Raw genomic sequence first — 18,531 nt, 5'->3', positions numbered from 1 at the left:
GCCCCCACTAAGGTGCCTGCCTGAGAAAACTCAAGGCTGCTGGTAAATGTTTACCGTTTATTCCAGGCAACAACTGAGGATGTGACCTCTGTCTCCCAGTCTCTGTGGGAGGCAAAAATTCTAACTCTGATCATTGCCAACTGGCAGACACAGCTAGCCTCACTGCATTTACACTGACTTAACCTTTTGTAATTTTTCACTTCCCTGACTCTACTAATCACTTGCCCACCCCTTCCTCCCTCAATCTTCCTTTATTTTTTTATTTTTTATTTTTTGAGACAGGGTCTCTGTTGCCAATGCTAGAGTGCGGTGGTGCAATCACAGCTCAGTGCAGCCTTGACCTCCCAGGCTCGTGCAATCCCCCCACCTCAACCTCACCACCATGCCCGGCGAATTTATTTATTCATTTGTAGAGATGGGGTTTTACCATATTGCCCAGGCTGGTCAACCTCCCTTTAAAATACCTCTATACAAATTAAAGCTGAGTTCAGTTCATACTGAACTCTCTTCCCTGTTGCAATAATCATTACTGATTAAAATCTGTCCTTACCACTTTTTTTTTTTTTCTGAGACGGATTCTCGCTTTATCACCCAGGCTGGAGTGCAGTGGCGTAATTTCAGCTCACTGCAACCTCCGTTTCCCAAGTTCAAGCAGTTCTCCTGCCTTAGCCTCCTGGTAGCTGGGATTACAGGCGCACGCCACCATGCCCGGTTAATTTTTGTATTTTTAGTAGAGACAGAGTTTCACCATGTTGGTCAGGCCGGTCTCAAACTCCTGACCTCGTGATCTGCCCGCCTCGGCCTCCCAAAGTGCTGGGATTACAGGCATGAGCCACCGTGCCCGGTCGTCCTTACCACTTTAACTAGTGTCTGGCTTTGTTCGACAATTGATAGGAAAAAATTATTCAGCCATTCTCCTATTAGTAAAATTCAAGATAGTTTCTCTCTCTCCCCTCCCCTCTTCCTTCCTTTCTTTGTCAGTACAATGAATATCTATTCCCCTTTCACAGATGAGGAAACTGGGCCCAGGGCAGGAGAGTCCCAGCTGCTATTTGGTTTTTGTTTTGTTTTTTTGAGACAGAGTCTTGCTCTGTTGCTAAGGCTGGAGTGCACTGGTGCGATCTCGGCTCACTGCAACCTCAGCCTCCCGGATTCAAGTGATTCTCCTGCCTCAGCCCCCGGAGTAGCTGGGATTACAGGCATGCGCCACCACTCCCAGCTAATTTTGTGGTTTTAGTAGAGGCAGGTTTTCACCATGTTGGCCAGGCTGGTCTCGAACTCCTGGCCTCAAGAAATCCGCCTGTCTCAGCCTCCCAAAAGTGTTGGGATTATAGTCGTGAGCCACCGTGCCCAGCTCCAGCTGCTATTTGAATGCCTATGCTTTGCATACGTGACCATACGTGCTCCTGGACGTGGGTGCGCATTGGACTCTCCTAAGGTACTTTTCAAAAATACTGATTCTAGGCCGGGCGCGGTGGCTCGCGCCTGTAATGCCAGCACTTTGGGAGTCCAAGGCGGGCGGATCACGAGGTCAGGAGATCGAGACCATCCTGGCTAACACGGTGAAACCTGTGAACTCTGTCTCCACTAAAAATACAAAAAATTAGCCGGGCATGGTGGTGGGTGCCTATAGTCCCAGCTACTCAGGAGGCTGAGGCAGGAGAATGGCGTGAACCCGGGAGGCGGAGCTTCCAGTGAGTCAAGATCGCGCCACTGCACTCCAGCCTAGGTGACGGAGCAAGACTCCGTCTCAAAAAAAAAAAAAATACCAATTCTAGAGCCCCATCCCAGGTGGAGCCCTGGATTCTGTGGTTAAGTATCTCCAAGTAATTCTGATGCCACCATGCACAGACTGGTGTTTGGACACCACTGGATCCTCCCACCAGCTGTGAGAGGTATGTGTATTGTTCTCATTTTACCAGTGAACAAAATGAGCCTTGAAGTGGCATAGTCAGACTAGGGACAAAGGTCTCCTGACTCCCAGTCCTTAGGTACTGGTCCTATAAAGAAACACCTTGGCTGGGCACAGTGGCTCACACCTGTAATCCCAGCACTTTGGGAGGCCGAGGCGGGTGGATCACGAGGTCAGGAGTTCAAGACCAGCCTGGCCAACATGGTGAAACCCTGTCTCTACTAAAACTAAAAAAATTAGCCGAGTGCGGTGGCAGGTGCCTATAATCCCAGCTACTTGGGAGGCTGAGGCAGGAGAATTGCTTGAACCTGGGCGGCAGAGGATGCAGCGAGCTGAAATCGCACCACTGCACTCCAGCCTGGGCAACAGAATGAGACTCCAGCTCAAAAAAAAAAAAAAAAAAAAATACACCTTGGCCAGGCACAGTGACTCACTCCTGTAATCCCAGCACTTTGTGAAGCCAAGGTGGGAGGATCACTTTAGTTCAAGAGTTTGAGACTAGCCTGGGCAACATAGCAAAACCCCATCTCTACAAAAAAAATACAAAAATTAACTGGGCATGGTGGCGTGCACTTGTAGCCCCAGCTACTCAGGAGGCTGAGGCCAGAGGATGGCTTAAGCCCAAGAGGCAGAGGTTGCAGTGAGCCAAGATCACACCACTGCACTCCAGTGTGGAGGACAAAGCCAGACCCTGTCTCAAAAAAAAAAAAAAAAAAAAAAAAATCTTGTCCCATGCTCTGCCCAGGACACTTTCAGCAAAAGGTTTTTCACTTTCCCAGATTGGGAGGCTACATATTTAGTATTTTCTTGACTTAGGGCCATAGAAAGGGCTTGGGTTTTAGAGCTGGACAGACCTCAGTGAAATCCATCCTGACCCTCAGATAGTGGAAACACCCCCTCAACATAGGGATGACATAGATGAGGTGACTCGACAGTACAAGAATCACTAAACGCTGGTCTCCTTCTTTGCATAATAGGTGCTAACTGTGTATGGCGTTGGCATTTCACTTGCATCTTGTTTGCTTCTCAGGACACATAGGTGAGTTAGGTATCACTATATTCATGTCACCAGTGATAAAATGGAGCCTCAGAGAGGTTAAGTGACTAACCTCAAAGTGGTGTAGCAGGAATTTGAACCTAAGAATTTCACTCCAGTCCCTAATAGTCACTGGACAGAAAATACAAATTTTGCCCCAGAATCTGCTCATTTCCACCAAACAGGGCAACCCCATCTTCCATAAAGTCGAGAATTGCATCAAGCAGGGTTCAACACAAATATTCGCCCACCAGCTACTTAAAGCTCACCTCCTGGGCCGGGCACGGTGGCTCACGCCTGTAATCCCAGCACCTTGGGAAGCTGAGGCAGGTGGACCAGCTGAGGTCGGGAGTTCGAGACCAGCCTGGCCAACATGGGGAAACCCCATCTCTACTAAAAATACAAAAATTAGCTGGGCATGGTGATGAAATTCTGTAATCCCAGCTACTCAGGAGGCTGAGGCAGGAGAATTGATTGAACCTGGGAGGTGGAGCTTGCAGTGAGCCAAGATCACGCCACTGCACTCCAGCCTGGGTGACAGAGTGAGACTCTGTCTCAAAAAATAAAAAATAAAAAAAAAATAAAAAGATAAAAAGAAAAGCTCACCTTCTGTATTCTCAAACAGACCAGTTCCTGCCAACCCCCTATCACCACTTCTCCTACCGAGCACGCAAGAAACCAGGGAGGAAAAGGTCAGTTCCCCAAGAATAACAAAGCCCATGAAAACTACTTCAAGTTACTCTCAGACAATGTTGTTTATTATTTCACACGAAAGTTAGACGAAGGCCACGGTGCCGTTAAATACCTCCCTCCCCACCCACGCATGGCTCAAAAACCACCCCAACCCTGCTATAAAAACAACAGAACACAACCAAAATACTGCATTTGAGGCTGAGCCAGGAACAGAGTGGCTCCAACAAAAATAAGACAAAAACACAAGACACAACATCTTTTCAGGTTTGTGTAAAAATTGCCATGGCCCACGGGGAAAGTGGTCATGGCCGTGTCAACAAGGATACTTGAAACTCAGGGCTTTTGGAGGTTTGAGACAGCTGCCACATTAGGGTGTCTTCCAGGCTCTGCTGCAGGAACTGAGGATGCTGAAGGGCAGGGCTGATCCCTTGGCCCCCTCTGAAGTTTAGGCCATTGCCTGGATGTGCTTTTCGTTGGGGAAGATGCCGTAGGCTCCTTCCTCCTTTCCAGAGAGAGGGACACAGTGAGAGGGCTGGAGGCCCTGAAAGCCTCCAGTGCCCACGGTAAGGAAGCCAGCCAAGAGAATTCCCTCTCTAGAAAGAAGGCCTTCCACCAGACAAAGTTCATGGCCCTGGGAGCCAGCATGCCTGCATTCACATGGCATAAAGCCCTACAGCAACTGTCGCCACCAGAAAGCTGAGTGTAAGGACCCATCGGAGAAGCGGAGCCTGGGAGTGGGTGTTGAGTGGGGGCTTCCCTCTGGGAGTCTCCACGGGGGCAGAATCTGAAAGAGAAAATGGGGCAAGGTCATTAACAGGTGGGCGTGCATCAGGGTGTCTGACGTCATAGGAAAGCAAAGCAGAGTGGCCTCAGGGTCTGTGGTACAGTCCCTGCCCAACGCCAGGATTCTGCAAGACCACAGACAGGTGTCCCTCTAGCCACTGCTTGAATACCTTCAAAGACGGGCAGCTCACTACTTCTCCAAGCTGTCTGTTCTTCCCTGTGCAGCCAGGCCACATTGTGAAAACATTCTTGGGCCCAGGCGTGGTTTTCAGACTTCTGCCTGCTCCCTGTCCTCTCCTTAAACTTTGCCAGCGATTAGGTCTGAGCTGTAAATCTTCCTCTCGGACTCACACATTTGCTAAGCATGGTGATGATGGGGCAGGAGCTAGAAAGCCGGAGCTCTGAGGTCAAAATTCAAGTTCAGTCCCATCCCTGGTTATTAAAATGTGATAGGGCCGGGCGCAGTGGCTCACACCTGTAATCCCAGCACTTTGGGAGGCCAAGGCAGGTGGATCACAAGGTCAGGAGTTCAAGACCAGCCTGGCCAATATGGTGAAACCCCGTCTCTACTAAAAATACAAAAAATTAGCCGGGTATGGTTGCGAGTGCCTGTAATCCCAGCTACTCGGGAGGCTGAGGCAGAGAATTGCTTGAACCCAGGAGGCAGAGGTTGCAGTGAGCCAAGATTGCGCCACTGTACTCCAGCCTGGGCAACAGAGTGAGACTCCATTTCAAAAAAAAAAAGATTTAAAACGTGATAGGCCAGAGCCAACCATGCAACCTGGGTAGATGTGCCACCTGCCTCCTCAGGCACAGAGTGGGTGCTCCCTAGGTCTTTAGAAGCAGGACAGAGTCCAGGGCAGGTCTCTGGAGCCAGACCAGCTGGGTTTCAATCCTAGCCCCGCCCTGGGCTATGAGAAGGGCTTCCCCAGAGAAAACAGGGCCGTAGGTCTGGTGGCCCAGGGCTGTGGTCACAGGAAGTACAAGCAAGCAAGCAAGCAGGTACACTGTGACATTTACATGTGTGTTGTTCATATTAAAGGCTCCTGCTCCTTCTGATGCATTAGGGGTGCAGTTCTCAAATGTTTTGGTTCCAAAACTCCTTTATACTCAAATGCAACCAAGGATCCAAAAGAGCTTTTGTTTGTGTGAGTATAGCTATCACTATTTACAAAATTAGATATTAAAACTGAGAAATTCTTTTTCTTTTCTTTTTTTTTTTTTTTTTTGAGATGGAGTCTCGCTGTCGCCCAGGATGGAGTACAGTGGTGCAATCTCGGCTCACTGCAACCTCTGCCTCCCGGACTTAGGAGATTCTCCTGCCTCAGCCTCCCGAGTAGCTGGGATTACAGGTGTGCACCATCACACCCAGCTAATTTTTATATTTTAGTAGAGATGGGGTCTCACCACATTGGCCAGGTTGGTCTCAAACTCCTTACCTCAAGTGATCCCCGTGCCTCAGCCTCCCAAAGTGCTGGGATTACAGGCATGAGCCATCGTGCCCAGCCAAAACTGAGAAATTCTTAACATACAAGAACATACAAGAACATACAGGCACACATTCCATGAGCCATCAAATCCATGAGAGAGCATCACATGTCACATAACCTTTGGAAAATGCCAACACACATTCATGAGAAAGTGAAACTCTCATTTTCTCATTTATTTTTGGCTTTTTTTAAAAAGCCAAAAAAAAACAAAAAAAATCTGGGTGTGGTGGCACGTGCCTATAGTCCCAGTTACTCAGGAGGCTGAGGTGGGAGAATCCCTTGAACCTGGGAGGTTGAAGCTGCAGTGAGCTGTGATTGTGCCACTACACTCCAGCCTGGGTGAAAGAGCGAGACCCTGTCTCAAAAAAAAAAAAAAAAAGGCCGGGCGCGGTGGCTCACACCTGTAATTACAGCACTTTGGGAGGCCGAGGTGGGCGGATCACGAGGTCAGGAGATCGAGACCATCCTGGCTAACACAGTGAAACCCCGTCTCTACTAAAAATACAAAAAATTAGCCAGGCATGGTGGCTGACACCTGTAGTCCCAGCTACTTGGGAGGCTGAGGCAGGAGAATGGCGTGAACCTGGGAAGCGGAGCTTGCAGTGAGCCGAGATCATGCCACTGCACTCCAGCCTGGGTGACAGCAAGACTGTCTCAAATGAAAAAAAAAAAAACAAAAAAATAGTAGTAGTGTTATAAAAATGCTTTGTCCTCACAGACCCCATTGAGGGGATACTAGGATTACCACCTCCCACAGCCAGGGTACCACACTTTGAGAACTGCTTCATTAGGGTGACGTCTCCCTACCCCACCAGATAGCCAAGCCCTCCGGGGTTACAAACCCCTAGCAGAGGGGTCTGTGTGGTCTGGCACAAGTGAGAAAGCCACAAGCCAGGTAGGTTAGGGTGGCACAGGAGGGGAGGCCTAATATAACCTGCCAGGAGGTAGCTAAGCCTTACCTCTTTATTGCTACCCATCCCAAAGCCACACTCCCTCCCTCAGTGTTTTAGGCTTAGTGAGGGTACATTTTGTGGAGCACTTTGGTCTTTTTGGAAGTTTCCAAGATGTTTCAGTATAGCCAGCCTCGATCGTTCTTAGGCACATGAGGGAGGGGCTCACACACAACAAGACTCAGAAGGGACATTTTCCTGTGGTGGGTTCATAGGTGGATACAGGTCCCCAACTCCCTGGCCAACATCAGGGGACCAAAGGCCTAAAAAGGAGTCTAAATTAAGGGGGCAGGAGTTTCCCATGATTTCTGAGGGGTTCTTGTGCACTTCTGAGCCAATAAGCTAGAATTAGCTGAACCTCACTGGATTTTACGGGTGGGGAAACTGAGGTAGGGAGAAGTCTCATGGCTTGCCCAGAGCCACACGCTGAAGGTTGACCCCAGGTCCTTTTGCCTGCACTCCACTTCTCATACAAAAACACGCAGGTGGCCGGGCACAGTGACTCACGCCTGTAATCTCAGCACTTTGGGAGGCCAAGGTGGGCGGATCACCTGAGGTCAGGAGTTCGAGACCAGCCTCGCCAACATGGTGAAACCCCATCTCTACTAAACATACAAAAAAAAATTAGCCAGGCATGGTGGTGGGCGCCTGTAATCCCAGCTACTCGGGGGGCTGAGGCAGGAGAATTGCTTGAACCCAGGAGGCAGAGGTTGCAGTGAGCTGAGATCGCGCCACTGCACTCCAGCCTGGGTGAGACTCCAGCTCAAACAAGAACAACAAACATTCAGGCTGGCATGGTGGCTCGCGCCTGTAACTGCAGCACTTGGGGAGGCAGAGGCAAGAGGATTGCTTGAAGTCAGGTGTTCAAGACTGGCCTGGGCAATATAGCGAGAACCTGTCCTTACAGAGGCAGTGGGGTGGGGCAGCAGGAAACAACACCCACCACCACCAAACATTCAGAGAACAGAGGCATAGAGATACTACAGTCAGACAGCCAAGTCCCTCCATATGTAGCCCAGAGGAAGTGCCCCTTCCTGGATGCTCTCACCTTGCACTTTGTTGCTGGCCCGCTGGCGAAGCCCTGGTGCCCGTGAGGGGCTCTGGTCCTTGGTGTCATGGGTCAGCAGCTCCTGCAACTCCTCAAAGAGCTAAAAGACAAAAGACACACATGCCTATCTCAGTGAGAGATGCTACCAGGTCCCAGCTGAAGGTAGGACCTTAAGTTGTGTTAGGAAATACTTTGGAAATAACAAGATGGTAAGAAAAATATTGGCTGGGCACGGTGGTGCGCCCCTGTAATCCCAGCACTTTGGGAGGCCAAGATGGGCACATCACGAGGTCAGAAGTTTGAGACCAGCCTAGCCAACACAGTGAAACCCCATCTCTACTAAAGATACAAAAAATTAGCCGGGCGTGGTGGTGCATGCCTGTAATCCCAGCTACTCAGGAGGCTGAGGCAAGAGAATTGCTTGAACCTGGGAAGCTGAGGTTGCAGTGAGCCAAGATCGCCCCATTGCACTCCAGCCTGGGTGACAGGGCGAGACTCTGTCTCAAATAAATAAATAAATAAATAAATAAATAAATAAATAAATAAATAAAATTCATATCCCTTTCATCCACCTTAAGAGATAAGATGTTCCAAGCCCAATTGGCTCCCCTGCCTGCTCTTGCCCTCCCAACCGATAACAATGATCCTGGATTTAGAGTTCGCTGTGGCCACCCATGTCCTTAGCCTGTGTCTCCATGTGAAAGGCTGCGTTGCTTGTTCTGAAATAATATTAAGTGGTATCCTAGTACATGCAGTCTTCTGTGGCTGCTTTCTTCCCTTGAGTTTAGATTTGTGAAATTCAGCCTTGGTGAGGTGTGCTGAATGGTATTTGTTAGCCTTGCAGATGAGGAAACTGTGGCTCCTACAGGTTAAGTGCTTTGCCCAAGGACTGATCCAGAGGTCTGGCACCAAGAGCCGTTTTTTTTGTTTGTTTGTTTGTTTGTTTGTTTTAATACGGAGTCTCGCTCTGTCTCCCAGGCTGGAGTGCAGTGGCGCGATCTCTGCTCACTGCAAGCTCTGCCTCCCGGGTTCACGCCATTCTCCTGCCTCAGCCTCCTGAGTAGCTGGGACTACAGGTGCCCACCACCATGCCCGGCTAATTTTTTTTGTATTTTCTTTTTTCTAGTAGAGATGGGGTTTCACCGTGTTAGTCAGGATGGTCTCGATCTCCTGACTTCGTGATCCACCCGCCTCGGCCTCCCAAAGTGCTGGGATTACAGGCGTGACCCACAATGCCCAGCCAGCCAAGAGCCGTTTTTTTTTGTTTTTGTTTTTGTTTTTTTGGTTTTTGAGACAGAGTCTTGCTCTGTTGCCGTTGCCCAGGCTGGAGTGCAGTAGCATAATCATGGCTTACTGCAGCCTTGACCTCCTGGGCTCAAGCAATCCTCCCACCTCAGCCTCCCAAGTAGCTGGGACTACAGGTGCACGCTACTATGTCTGGCTAATTTTTTCATGTTTTTGTAGAGATGGGGTCTCACTGTGTTGCCAGGGCTGGTCTCAAACTCCTGGGCTCAAGCCATTTTCCTGCTTTGGCCTCCCAAAGTGTTGGTATTATAGGCGTGAGCCTGAGAGCCAGTTCTGATTCCAAATCCCTTTTCTTTTAAAAACATTTTTTTCCTTTAAATTATTTTTTATTTTTTATTTTTGATAGAGACAGGGTCTCACCATGTTGCTCAGGCTGGTCTGAAACTCCTGAGCTCAAGCAATCCGCCCACCTCGGCTTCCCAAAGTGCTGGGATTACAGGCATGAGCCACTGTACCTGGCCCTTTTCTTTTGCCTACACTTCTCTGAAAGACACAGATTTTCTTCCTCCAAGACTGACTGGATTTTCTGAAGGCGGAGGGTGGAAGGGAAAGGCCTTGTTCCGTAACAGGGGCCAGGACCAGAATCTTCTGCAATCCACGGCTGGGAGTAGGGAGCCAGGAGGGCATGACCCCGAGCCAGGAGGGAGGACCCCATGGCACCTCCAGGGGGTGGCAGAGAGAGAAGGCTCTATGACATCTGGTTAGAAGGAGCCCCTCACCCCTCCACCTCTGCCCAAGAATTCATCCTTCCAGGCTTTGCCCAAACCCCACCTTCCCCCTGGATTTGAGACACTTGTAGAAAGAGGTAAACCTCTCTGGCTAGGCTGAGAGTCCCTGGAAGGCAGAGGCCACCTGTAACCCTGGGAGTGCCAACCTGGCTATACACTAGTGCACACACAACTTATACATTGCCACAGACTGTTGTCACAGAGAGCTACAACTGATTCTCATGTCCCATTATGACAGTAGTGAATGTTTGAGGGCTTCCTCTGTGCCAGACACTGCTGTGGGGACTTTACTGCTGTAAACTCACTCAAGCCTTATAAGTCTAAGATGTAAGTACCATTATTATCCCTATTTTACAGATAGGGAAACTGAGGTACAGAGAGATGAAGGCATTTGCCCAAGATCACCCAGCTAGTAAGTGGCAGTGCTGGAACCCTGGTTCCCTGTGTTAACCATGACCTATAGCACCCTCCCCTACAATGAGAAGGGTCCCTTGGAGGAACAACGGGGGGAGGCAGAGGCTGCCCCAGGCTGCCCGACCCTCACCTGGATGTTGAGCAGGAATGCAGTCTTGGCCTCTTCTATCACCCTCTGCCTGACTGCGGGAGTCATCTCCAGGGAGTTCATGCGGGAGCGGTAGAGCTGCTTGAACTTGGTGGCACTGGCAATGTTGGGGAAGGTGAAGAAGGCCAGGCCCTCGCCAGAGCTGGGCAGGTCCAGGGCTTTCTGGGCAATCTTCTTGAGCACCTGGCCCCCAGACAGGTCACCCAGGTAGCGGGTGTAGGCGTGGGCCACCAGCAGCTCGGGCTCCGTGCGCCCCACCTCGTGGAGCCGCTTCACATAGCGCTGCATGGCTGGTGTGTAGGGGATGACCTCCTGCCAGCGGGGCCCGTACCAGAAGGCCAGGTCCTGCTCCAGGGCAGCCTTGCGGTGCAGCTCTTCTGGGAAGTAGACAGGGGCGAAGACTGGGCTCTCCTTGTTGCGCTCAATCTCCTCCTCCAGGGCCACATAGATGTGGTACAGGGAGGCCATCACCAGCTGAAAGCAGAGTGAGCAGGTCAGGCTGCCAGCCACATAGAAGACCCCCACCTCTGTCAGTCCCCTCCACTACTGCCTTTGGAAAGGCCCTCCTCACTTCTCAGCTGGGCTCTGACTCCTTCTGCCACCCCTCGCTACAATCCTCTTCACACAGCAGCCAGAGGGATTTTTACAAGAGGAAAAGACAATCATGCACTTTCTCAGCCTAAAACCCTTTTACCCCACTGGGCAAAACAAGCAGCCTAATTGAATCCTTACATAAAGATCTAACAAACTGGCCCAGTGTGGTGGCTCAAACCCCTGTAATCCCTGCACTTTGGGAGGCTAAGACGGGAGGATTGCTTAAAGCCAGGAGTCTGAGACCAGCCTGGGCAACATAGCCCAAAACCCACCTCTACAAAAAATTATTTTAAAAAACTAGCTGGCTGGGGCCAGGTGCGGTGGCTCACGCCTGTAATCCCAGCACTTTGGGAGGCTGAGGTGGGCGGATCACGAGATCAGGAGTTCGAGACCAGCCTGGCCAAGAGACCAGCCTGGGCAATATGGTGAAACCCTATCTCTACTAAAAACACAAAAATTGGCCAGGCATGGTGGCAGGCGCCTGTAATCCCAGCTACTCGGGAGGCTGAGTCAGGAGAATTGCTTGAACCCGGGAGGCAGTGGTTGCAGTGAGCCGAGATCACACCATTGCGCTCCAGCCTGGGTGACAGAGCAAGACTCTGACTCAAAAAAAAAAAAAAAAAAGCCAGGTGTGGCTGTGGTGGTGCATGCCTATAGTCCCAGCTACTCCAGAGGCAGAGGCAGGGGTATCACTTGAGCCCAGGATTTCAAGGTTGCAGTGAGCTGTGATCATATCACTGTACTCCAGCTTGGTGAACAGAGTGAGCAAGACCCTGTCTCAGAAAAAAAAAAAAAAATCCAACAAAGGAATTGCTATTCCCATTTTACAGAAAAGGAAACTAAGGCTCAGAGAGAGTATGAGACATGGAGGTTGCACAGCTAGTAAGAAATGAAACTAGATTGAAGACCGGGCATTGCCAGGGACCCACCATGGCTCAGGAGAGGGGAACAGCTGAAATGAAAGTGCTTAAAGGAGATTGGCCATGTGCTTCTGGCTTTTGACCTCTGCGTAACCAACTACAGGGCACAATTCTCCTTCCTGGAGGCCTATTCTGAACCCCACCATCTCTGGATGCTGGGCTGAGGCAACAGGTCTTGAGTGTACCTTGGCTTGGGGCACTAACTCCCGTTACACATTAATATGCCCGTTTGAATTTGAAGGAGGACAAAGTTAAGACATTTAGATTGGAGTTTCCAAGTTATTTCTGAGCCACAAACATTCAAAGCAGCTCTATTCCTTGAGGGGACAGAAAGCCAGGTGGTCTGGTACAAAAGAGCCTGGGTTTTTGAGTGTGACCGACCTGGTTCTTACCCAACTCTGCCAGTCCTTAACTGTGTGACCATGGGTGAGCACACTTGCTTTCTCTGGTCCCAGCTTCCTATCCTATCCTAGAGCAGATGATCTGAGGTCCGTGTGACTGTGCTAGCCAACTGTGCTAGTCAGTTCCCTCACCTGCCACATACTAGATGGGGCTGGTGTGAGGATTAAGTGAGAGGATCTGGGCCAGCACAGAGGGCAGCCTGGCACTTAGCGCTCACGTGAGAAAGGCTGTGATAAGTGCCACGTCCATCAGCTTAATGTAAGTGAGCACTGGATTCTCTCACGGATCTTGGCGCCTCCTTAGAACCCTGTGACTTAGAGGCAAAATCCAAAGTCTAAGCTGGCTGGGGATGGGATATTCCAGCATTCACCTCCCTGCACCCACTGTCTCCAGTCACACTGTAGCAACTGGGTGTACCTCATCTTTTTAAGGGAGAGGGGAGGAGGATGAGGAAGACCCATTACAGGCCCAAGGACCCCACCCAGCCTGGAACCACAGATGAAATCTCTCCTCATTAAAGCATGTCTCGGCCAGGTGGTGGCTCACACCTCTAATCCCAGCACTTTGGGAGGCCAAGGCGGGTGGATCATCTGAGGTCAGGAGTTCGAGACCAGCCTGGCCAACATGGTAAAACCCTGTCTCTACTAAAAAAAAAAAAAAATTGGCCAGGTGTGGTGGTGGGCACCTGTAGTCCCAGCTACTTGGGAGGCTGAGGCAGGAGAATCGCTTGAACTTAGGAGGCGGAGGTTTCAGGGCACCGAGATCTTGCCATTGCACTCCAGCCTGGGCAACAGAGTGAGACTCTGTCTCAAATAAAATAAATAAAGCATGTCTCATGTTGGAAGTAGGGGGTGGCAGAGGGTACAGATTGCAAAAGGGACTGGGATGAACGTGGTGGGATATAGCGCCTTACTCCCCACCCCTACACCCTCTGTTCAACCTGAACAGGCCTTTCCCCACACTGATGTTTTAACACCCAGTATCTTCCCGGTTCTTCGTCAAGTGCTTTCCTTCTATTTGCATGAATTTCACAACAGTGCTGGGAAACAGCAAAATCAGTACCTGGCATATAGTGGGTGCTTAAGAAAACCCTGCTGTTGAAATACTCTTTTACAGATGGGGAAAACGTGGCTTAGGGAGATTAGATGAGGCACCCTCAGTCTCACTGTTAGAAAAGGGTTCTGTTAAGACTCCAACCTATATTATTCCTTATCTTCAGAGGCAAATTAGAATTAGATCAGGAGTACAAGCTCTGAAATACAAGGAGTACAAGGCTGAAATCGGTCTTGGTTGATTTCAGCCTTTTCCACTTACCGGCTGTGTGACCTTCTGTTAGTCACTTAACCTCTCTGAGCCTTCCAGTCCTCATCTTTCTCGTCAGGGTTGAAGCACAGATTAGAAACCATGTGTACAAAATGCCCAACATGGAACCAGTGCTCAGTCAACAGCACTGCTGCCCCAGCCCCTCCACAACATTACAGAGCAGGCTGAACTTGCTGTGTGACCTTGGGTAACTCACCTTCCCTCTCTGAGCCTCAGTGTCATCATTTTTAAGATGATTCTATTGGACATGCCCATCTGGTCCCTCAGCATCCCCACTTAAACCACTGGTCTGAGCCTTGGGTCCACCCACACCTGCCACACCCTCCACCAGGGCTAGTCCCACCAAGCCACATACCTTGAAGCCGTCTCGGGTCACCTGGCCCTTCTGAAAGTTCCTCATGAACTCAGCATTCTCTGCCTGGGTGTGCACCTCCTTGGTGGCCTCCTTCAGGGCCTCTGACAAATCCTGGGGCATGCTGAGGAGGAAATGGGAAAGGTGAACACAAAGCTGGCTGGGGGTGGGGTCCTTCCCAACTGCTGAGCCACCCACCTGTGGGCAGGCCTTCAAGAGACTCCCATCCTCATTCAGGCCACGTTCTCAATCGCTTTAAGATGCAGCCTTGTGGCTGGGCACGGTGGCTCACGCCTGTAATCCCAGCGCTTTGGGAGGCCAAGGCAGGTGGATCACCTGAGGTCAGGAGTTCGAGACCAGCCTGGCAAACATGGTGAAACCCCGTCTCTACTAAAAATACAAAAATTAGCCGGGCATGGTGGCGGGTGCCTGTAATCCCAGCGATTATGCCTGTAATTGCTTGAATCCCGGAGGCAGAGGTTGCAGTGAGCTGAGATCACACCACTGCACTCCAGACTTGGTGACAGAGAGACTCCATCTCAAAAAAAGAAAAAAAAAAGGGCCAGGCATGGTGGCTCACGCCTGTAATCCTAGCACTTTGGGAGGCTGAGGCGGGCAGATCACCTGAGGCCAGGAGTTTGAGCCCAGCCTGTCCAACATGGTGAAACCCTATCTCTACTAAAAATACAAAAAAAAAAAAAAAAAAATTAGCCGGGCATGGTGGTGGGCGCCTGTAATCCCAACTACTTGGGAGGCTGAGGCAGGAGAATCGCTTGAACCCAGGAGGCAGAGGTTGCAGTGAGCCGAGATCGCGTCACTGCACTCCAGCCTGGGCAACAGAGCAAGACTCCATCTCAAAAAAAAAAAAAGCAAAAAAACAAAAAAACAAAAAACAAATTCAGGCTGGGCATGGTGGCTCTCGCAGCCTTGTAAACACTCTTCAGTCATTAAAACACTAAATAATACAGTCCCCCAAACCAAGGGGGAAATCCTGGTACAGGTAGTTCGCAGTGGAGAGGAGGAGGAGGTACAGCATAACCCAGGAAGAAGCAGCAGCCCCATGAACCAGCATCTCCAAGTTTGTAATTGCTTTGATTGGCTTTTAGACCCAATATTTAATTCAGTTATTTTGTTAAAGTTTCAGACGCAAATCTCATGACCCCCTATCATGTTATGCTCATCATGAAGGCGTCAGGGTTAAAAAGCCTGAGAAAGTCTGCTTTAGTCAAAGAAAAAGTCTTTCTGGGAGTATTTCTGTCATGGGTCCGTATCCCTGCCTCCCCACAGAACTGTCATTTTTCACTTTTCTCCTGCCCTGCTTCCCTGTTCTACAACACAGCTGGTCAAATTCTCGGGAGAAATGGCACATGTCTGTAAGTCCCAGCTACTCTGGAGGCTGAGGTGGGAGGATGCTTAAGCCTAGGAGTTAAAAAAAAAATACTAACAAATTATTGAAAGAAGGGAATGAGTGAGACCTGGAGGCGGGCAGACCAAGGTTCAAGGCCCAGTTCTGACACCAGCTAACTAAGCACTCTTGGGCATGTCGCCTCCCTGAACTGGGCCATCTGTGAGATATGGAACACCGTAGCCAGGGTAATGTCTGGCTCAGGTCCTCCGTAGCTAGTGAGGGACAGATGCCACCAAGAGAACCAAGCATGCTCCCCCAGGCTGGCAGAGCCCCAGGGATCTAGATTCAGCAGAGAGCAACTCCAAACACACCTCGAAAGTAGGATTAAAAAAAAATTGGCTACCTCAAAGACTGGATACTCTAGGGACACTCCCATCTTGGTCACCAACCGCATACCAGGGTGCCAGGCATGTAAATTACCGTTCCTCCCTCCAACTACCCTACGGGCACAGGCAGGATCAGAACCCCGCACCTCCTGACTCCAGAGCCCAAGTTTCTGGCTCCTGGGCTCTGTCGCTGTGTGGCAGTGTCCCGGGGTGGGGCTGGGACGCGAGCAGGGTTGGGAGGGAAAGGCGCCCGTCCCGCGTCCCGCGCCCCGCGCTTGCCTGTCGGGTTGCGGACGCTCCATCCGGCCGGTGCTGGGCTCGTTCGTGCTGGCTCCGCGGGCGGCGGCTGCGCTGAGGACGCTCGAGAGGAGGCAGGCGTTGACTGTGCCGGAGCCGCGGCCGGTCACATTTATGCTCGGCGGGTCACGTGGGCCAGGCGGAACAGCTGATGCCCACTTTCTGGCCGGGCGTTGCAACACCCGCAGGGGCCCGCGCCCAGCCCGCCCCGGGCCAGTGTGGGGTGGAGAGGAGCAGTCATATGACCCTTGGGAAACAAAGTCTGGCCATAGGACTTTTAGAGAAAACACACACACACACACACACACACACACACACACACACACAAAACCTTTAAGGAAATCTGAGAAGCTGCAGGCTCTGGGTGTGATTTTGCTCCTTTCAGAGCCCCCCATTCTGCTCCCTGTCCCCTCGGGACTTGATGCACCCCAGGCGTCCCAGAAGGTTCCAGAAAGCTGGGAGGCAGCGCTGCTCAGAGCAAGAGGCTGGTGGGCAACATCAGGAACTTAGCAATCCCAGGCTCTGCTGTCTCCAGCTCCCTAAAATGTCACCTGCTGGAATCCTCTGCTGACTGCTTGCCTCCTCACACCCCCTTTAAATGTACATTTAGGATCTGTTTTTTGAGTTCCTGTCAAAAAACAGAGACTCTAGTATTTTCATGGTTCATCCCTACAACTGACCTGTGAGGGTAGATCGCTTCTATTTTACAGATGGGGAAACCGAGGCTCAGAGGGGTGCAGTGGTGTCACACATAAAGCAGGAAGCCAGTGTCCAAACCCAGGGAGGAGACTAAGTCCCCGCCTGCCTCCTCCACACTCCGGCAGCACCTGGTACCCGCCTGGACTGGGACACCTGTCATACAAACTGCTTCCCTGCTGGAATGCGTGGGACACTCTTCCAGGCACATTGGGGTCTGACTTATACTCAGTGCCTGCTCAGGGCCCGGAGCAGAGCTGGCCCTTGCTGATCGCCTGTTGAATCAATTCTGCATGAGGTGGACTCCTTAGAACTCGGGGGAAATAGGGTCACTGGGTGAACCCAGAGGACAAAACAAATGGACCAGATGATTCATACAGTCCTTTCCCAATACTATGATTCTCATTCTAAGATTTTTTTTTTTAAGATGGCTTTCAGGCCTGGCATGGTAGCTCACACCTGTAGTCCCAGTACTTTGGGAGGTTGAGGTGGGAAGAGTGCTTTGAGCCCAGTCGAGGTGGGAAGATTGCTTTGAGTTCGAGACTGGCCTGGGCAACATAGGGAGACCCCGTCTCTACAAAATATAAAATAAATTAGCTGGGCATGATGGCACATGCCTGTGGTCCCAGCTACTTGGGAGGCTGAGGCTGGAGGTTCACTTGAGCCTGGGATGTAGAGGCTGGAGTGAGCTGTGATCACGCTACTGTATTCTAACCTGGGCAACAGAACAAGACCCTGTCTCTCAAAAAAAAAAAAAAAAAAAAAACTTCCTGGAATTCAGCCTAGGGCCACTACAGCCCAGAGGCACTTCTGAGATTGTATTGGAAAGGATCATCCTCCCAAGGGTGAGCTAAGGGGCCTTGAAAAAAATTCCCCTTCTTCCTCTGAAGGTTCCCTGAAAATCAACCGACAAAAGTCAGGTTAAGAGGAGAAAAGACATACAAGAATGTATTGTAATGGGGTAATCACGGAAGAATGGTGACCCTGTAACCCAGTGCAGTACAGAGGCTACCTAGCCTTTTTTATAGGGGAGAAGGCAGATAGGGAATGCAGACAATTCTTTTGAAAGACAGTAAATCATCAGCAAGAAGGAATGGCCCTGGAGGTGAAAGGCAGACTTTAAGGGAAGGTGGAGGTGGAGCCGCACAGGGACAAAGGTTGTCCTAGGCAGATGAAGTCCCCCAGGTAATCTCTTGGCACTGTCCTCAGAAGAACAGGTAAATCTGTCTGGGTCTGGTGATGACTCCCAGTCTCTTTCTCTCTCCAGTGGTTGATCTTTCCTGGATATTTGATGAGATTCCTAGAAAAAGGGCTTAACACTGGCCGGGCGCAGTGGCTCACGCCTGTAATCCCAGCACTTTGGGAGGCTGAGGCAGGAGAATCGCTTGAACCCGGGAGGAGGAGGAGGTTGCAGTGAGCCAAGATAGTGCCACTGCACTCCAGCCTGGGTGACAGAGCGAGACCCTGTCTCACAGGAAAAAAAGACTTAACACAATTGCATTTCTTTTGGAAAGAAGTGTTCTTGGTCAGATAAGGAAATTCCAGAGAGCGTCTCTCCCTGTGCTTGTCGGGGGAACAAGACAAGCTTACAGGGACCTTGACTCTGAGGCAGCTCCTAAGGCCTCTCATCGTGTCAAAGCACCAATTGTCCTGGTGTCACTTTCTGAGCCCCAACAGTGGCATGTAAAGCACAAAGGTGGAGACCT

At 50.6% G+C, this 18,531-nt stretch overlaps 1 protein-coding gene across 2 annotated transcripts; it reads right to left on the bottom strand.

Moving 5' to 3' along the window:
* Positions 1–3,684: 3,684 nt before the first annotated feature.
* On the bottom strand, positions 3,685–16,709 carry HMOX1 (heme oxygenase 1). 2 transcript variants are annotated; one of them, XM_031005530.2, is made up of 5 exons: positions 16,112–16,709; positions 14,102–14,222; positions 10,490–10,981; positions 7,913–8,012; positions 3,685–4,425 (listed from the first exon to the last, which is right to left on the bottom strand). In XM_031005530.2, the coding sequence occupies exons 1-5, from the start codon at positions 16,522–16,524 to the stop codon at positions 4,295–4,297; spliced, it is 1,257 nt and encodes a 418-aa protein (XP_030861390.2). In that variant the 5' UTR covers positions 16,525–16,709; the 3' UTR covers positions 3,685–4,294. The 2 variants fall into 2 exon arrangements, 1 of the variants encoding a protein (XP_030861390.2); XR_010133159.1 differs by lacking the exon at positions 3,685–4,425 and adding an exon at positions 5,659–5,743 and having other exon boundaries at positions 6,498–8,012; positions 16,112–16,250.
* Positions 16,710–18,531: the final 1,822 nt, after the last annotated feature.

Source organism: Gorilla gorilla, chromosome 23 (assembly GCF_029281585.2).
Source record: "Gorilla gorilla gorilla isolate KB3781 chromosome 23, NHGRI_mGorGor1-v2.1_pri, whole genome shotgun sequence".
NCBI lineage: Eukaryota > Metazoa > Chordata > Mammalia > Primates > Hominidae > Gorilla > Gorilla gorilla.
Note: the sequence above shows the minus strand (reverse complement) of the source record. Positions and strands in the feature narration are given on the sequence as shown.

What these genes read in the sequence shown, in the direction of transcription:
- HMOX1 (XM_031005530.2), bottom strand. Translation starts at nt 16,524, where the DNA reads ATGGGGGGCTCTGAAAGGAGCAAAATCACACCCAGAGCCTGCAGCTTC. An exon ending in GAGCGTCCGCAACCCGACAG is followed by an intron (nt 14,223 to 16,111) that starts GCAAGCGCGGGG and finishes TTTCCTCCTCAG; the next exon opens with CATGCCCCAGGATTTGTCAG. An exon ending in TGACCCGAGACGGCTTCAAG is followed by an intron (nt 10,982 to 14,101) that starts GTATGTGGCTTG and finishes CTCTGCTTTCAG; the next exon opens with CTGGTGATGGCCTCCCTGTA.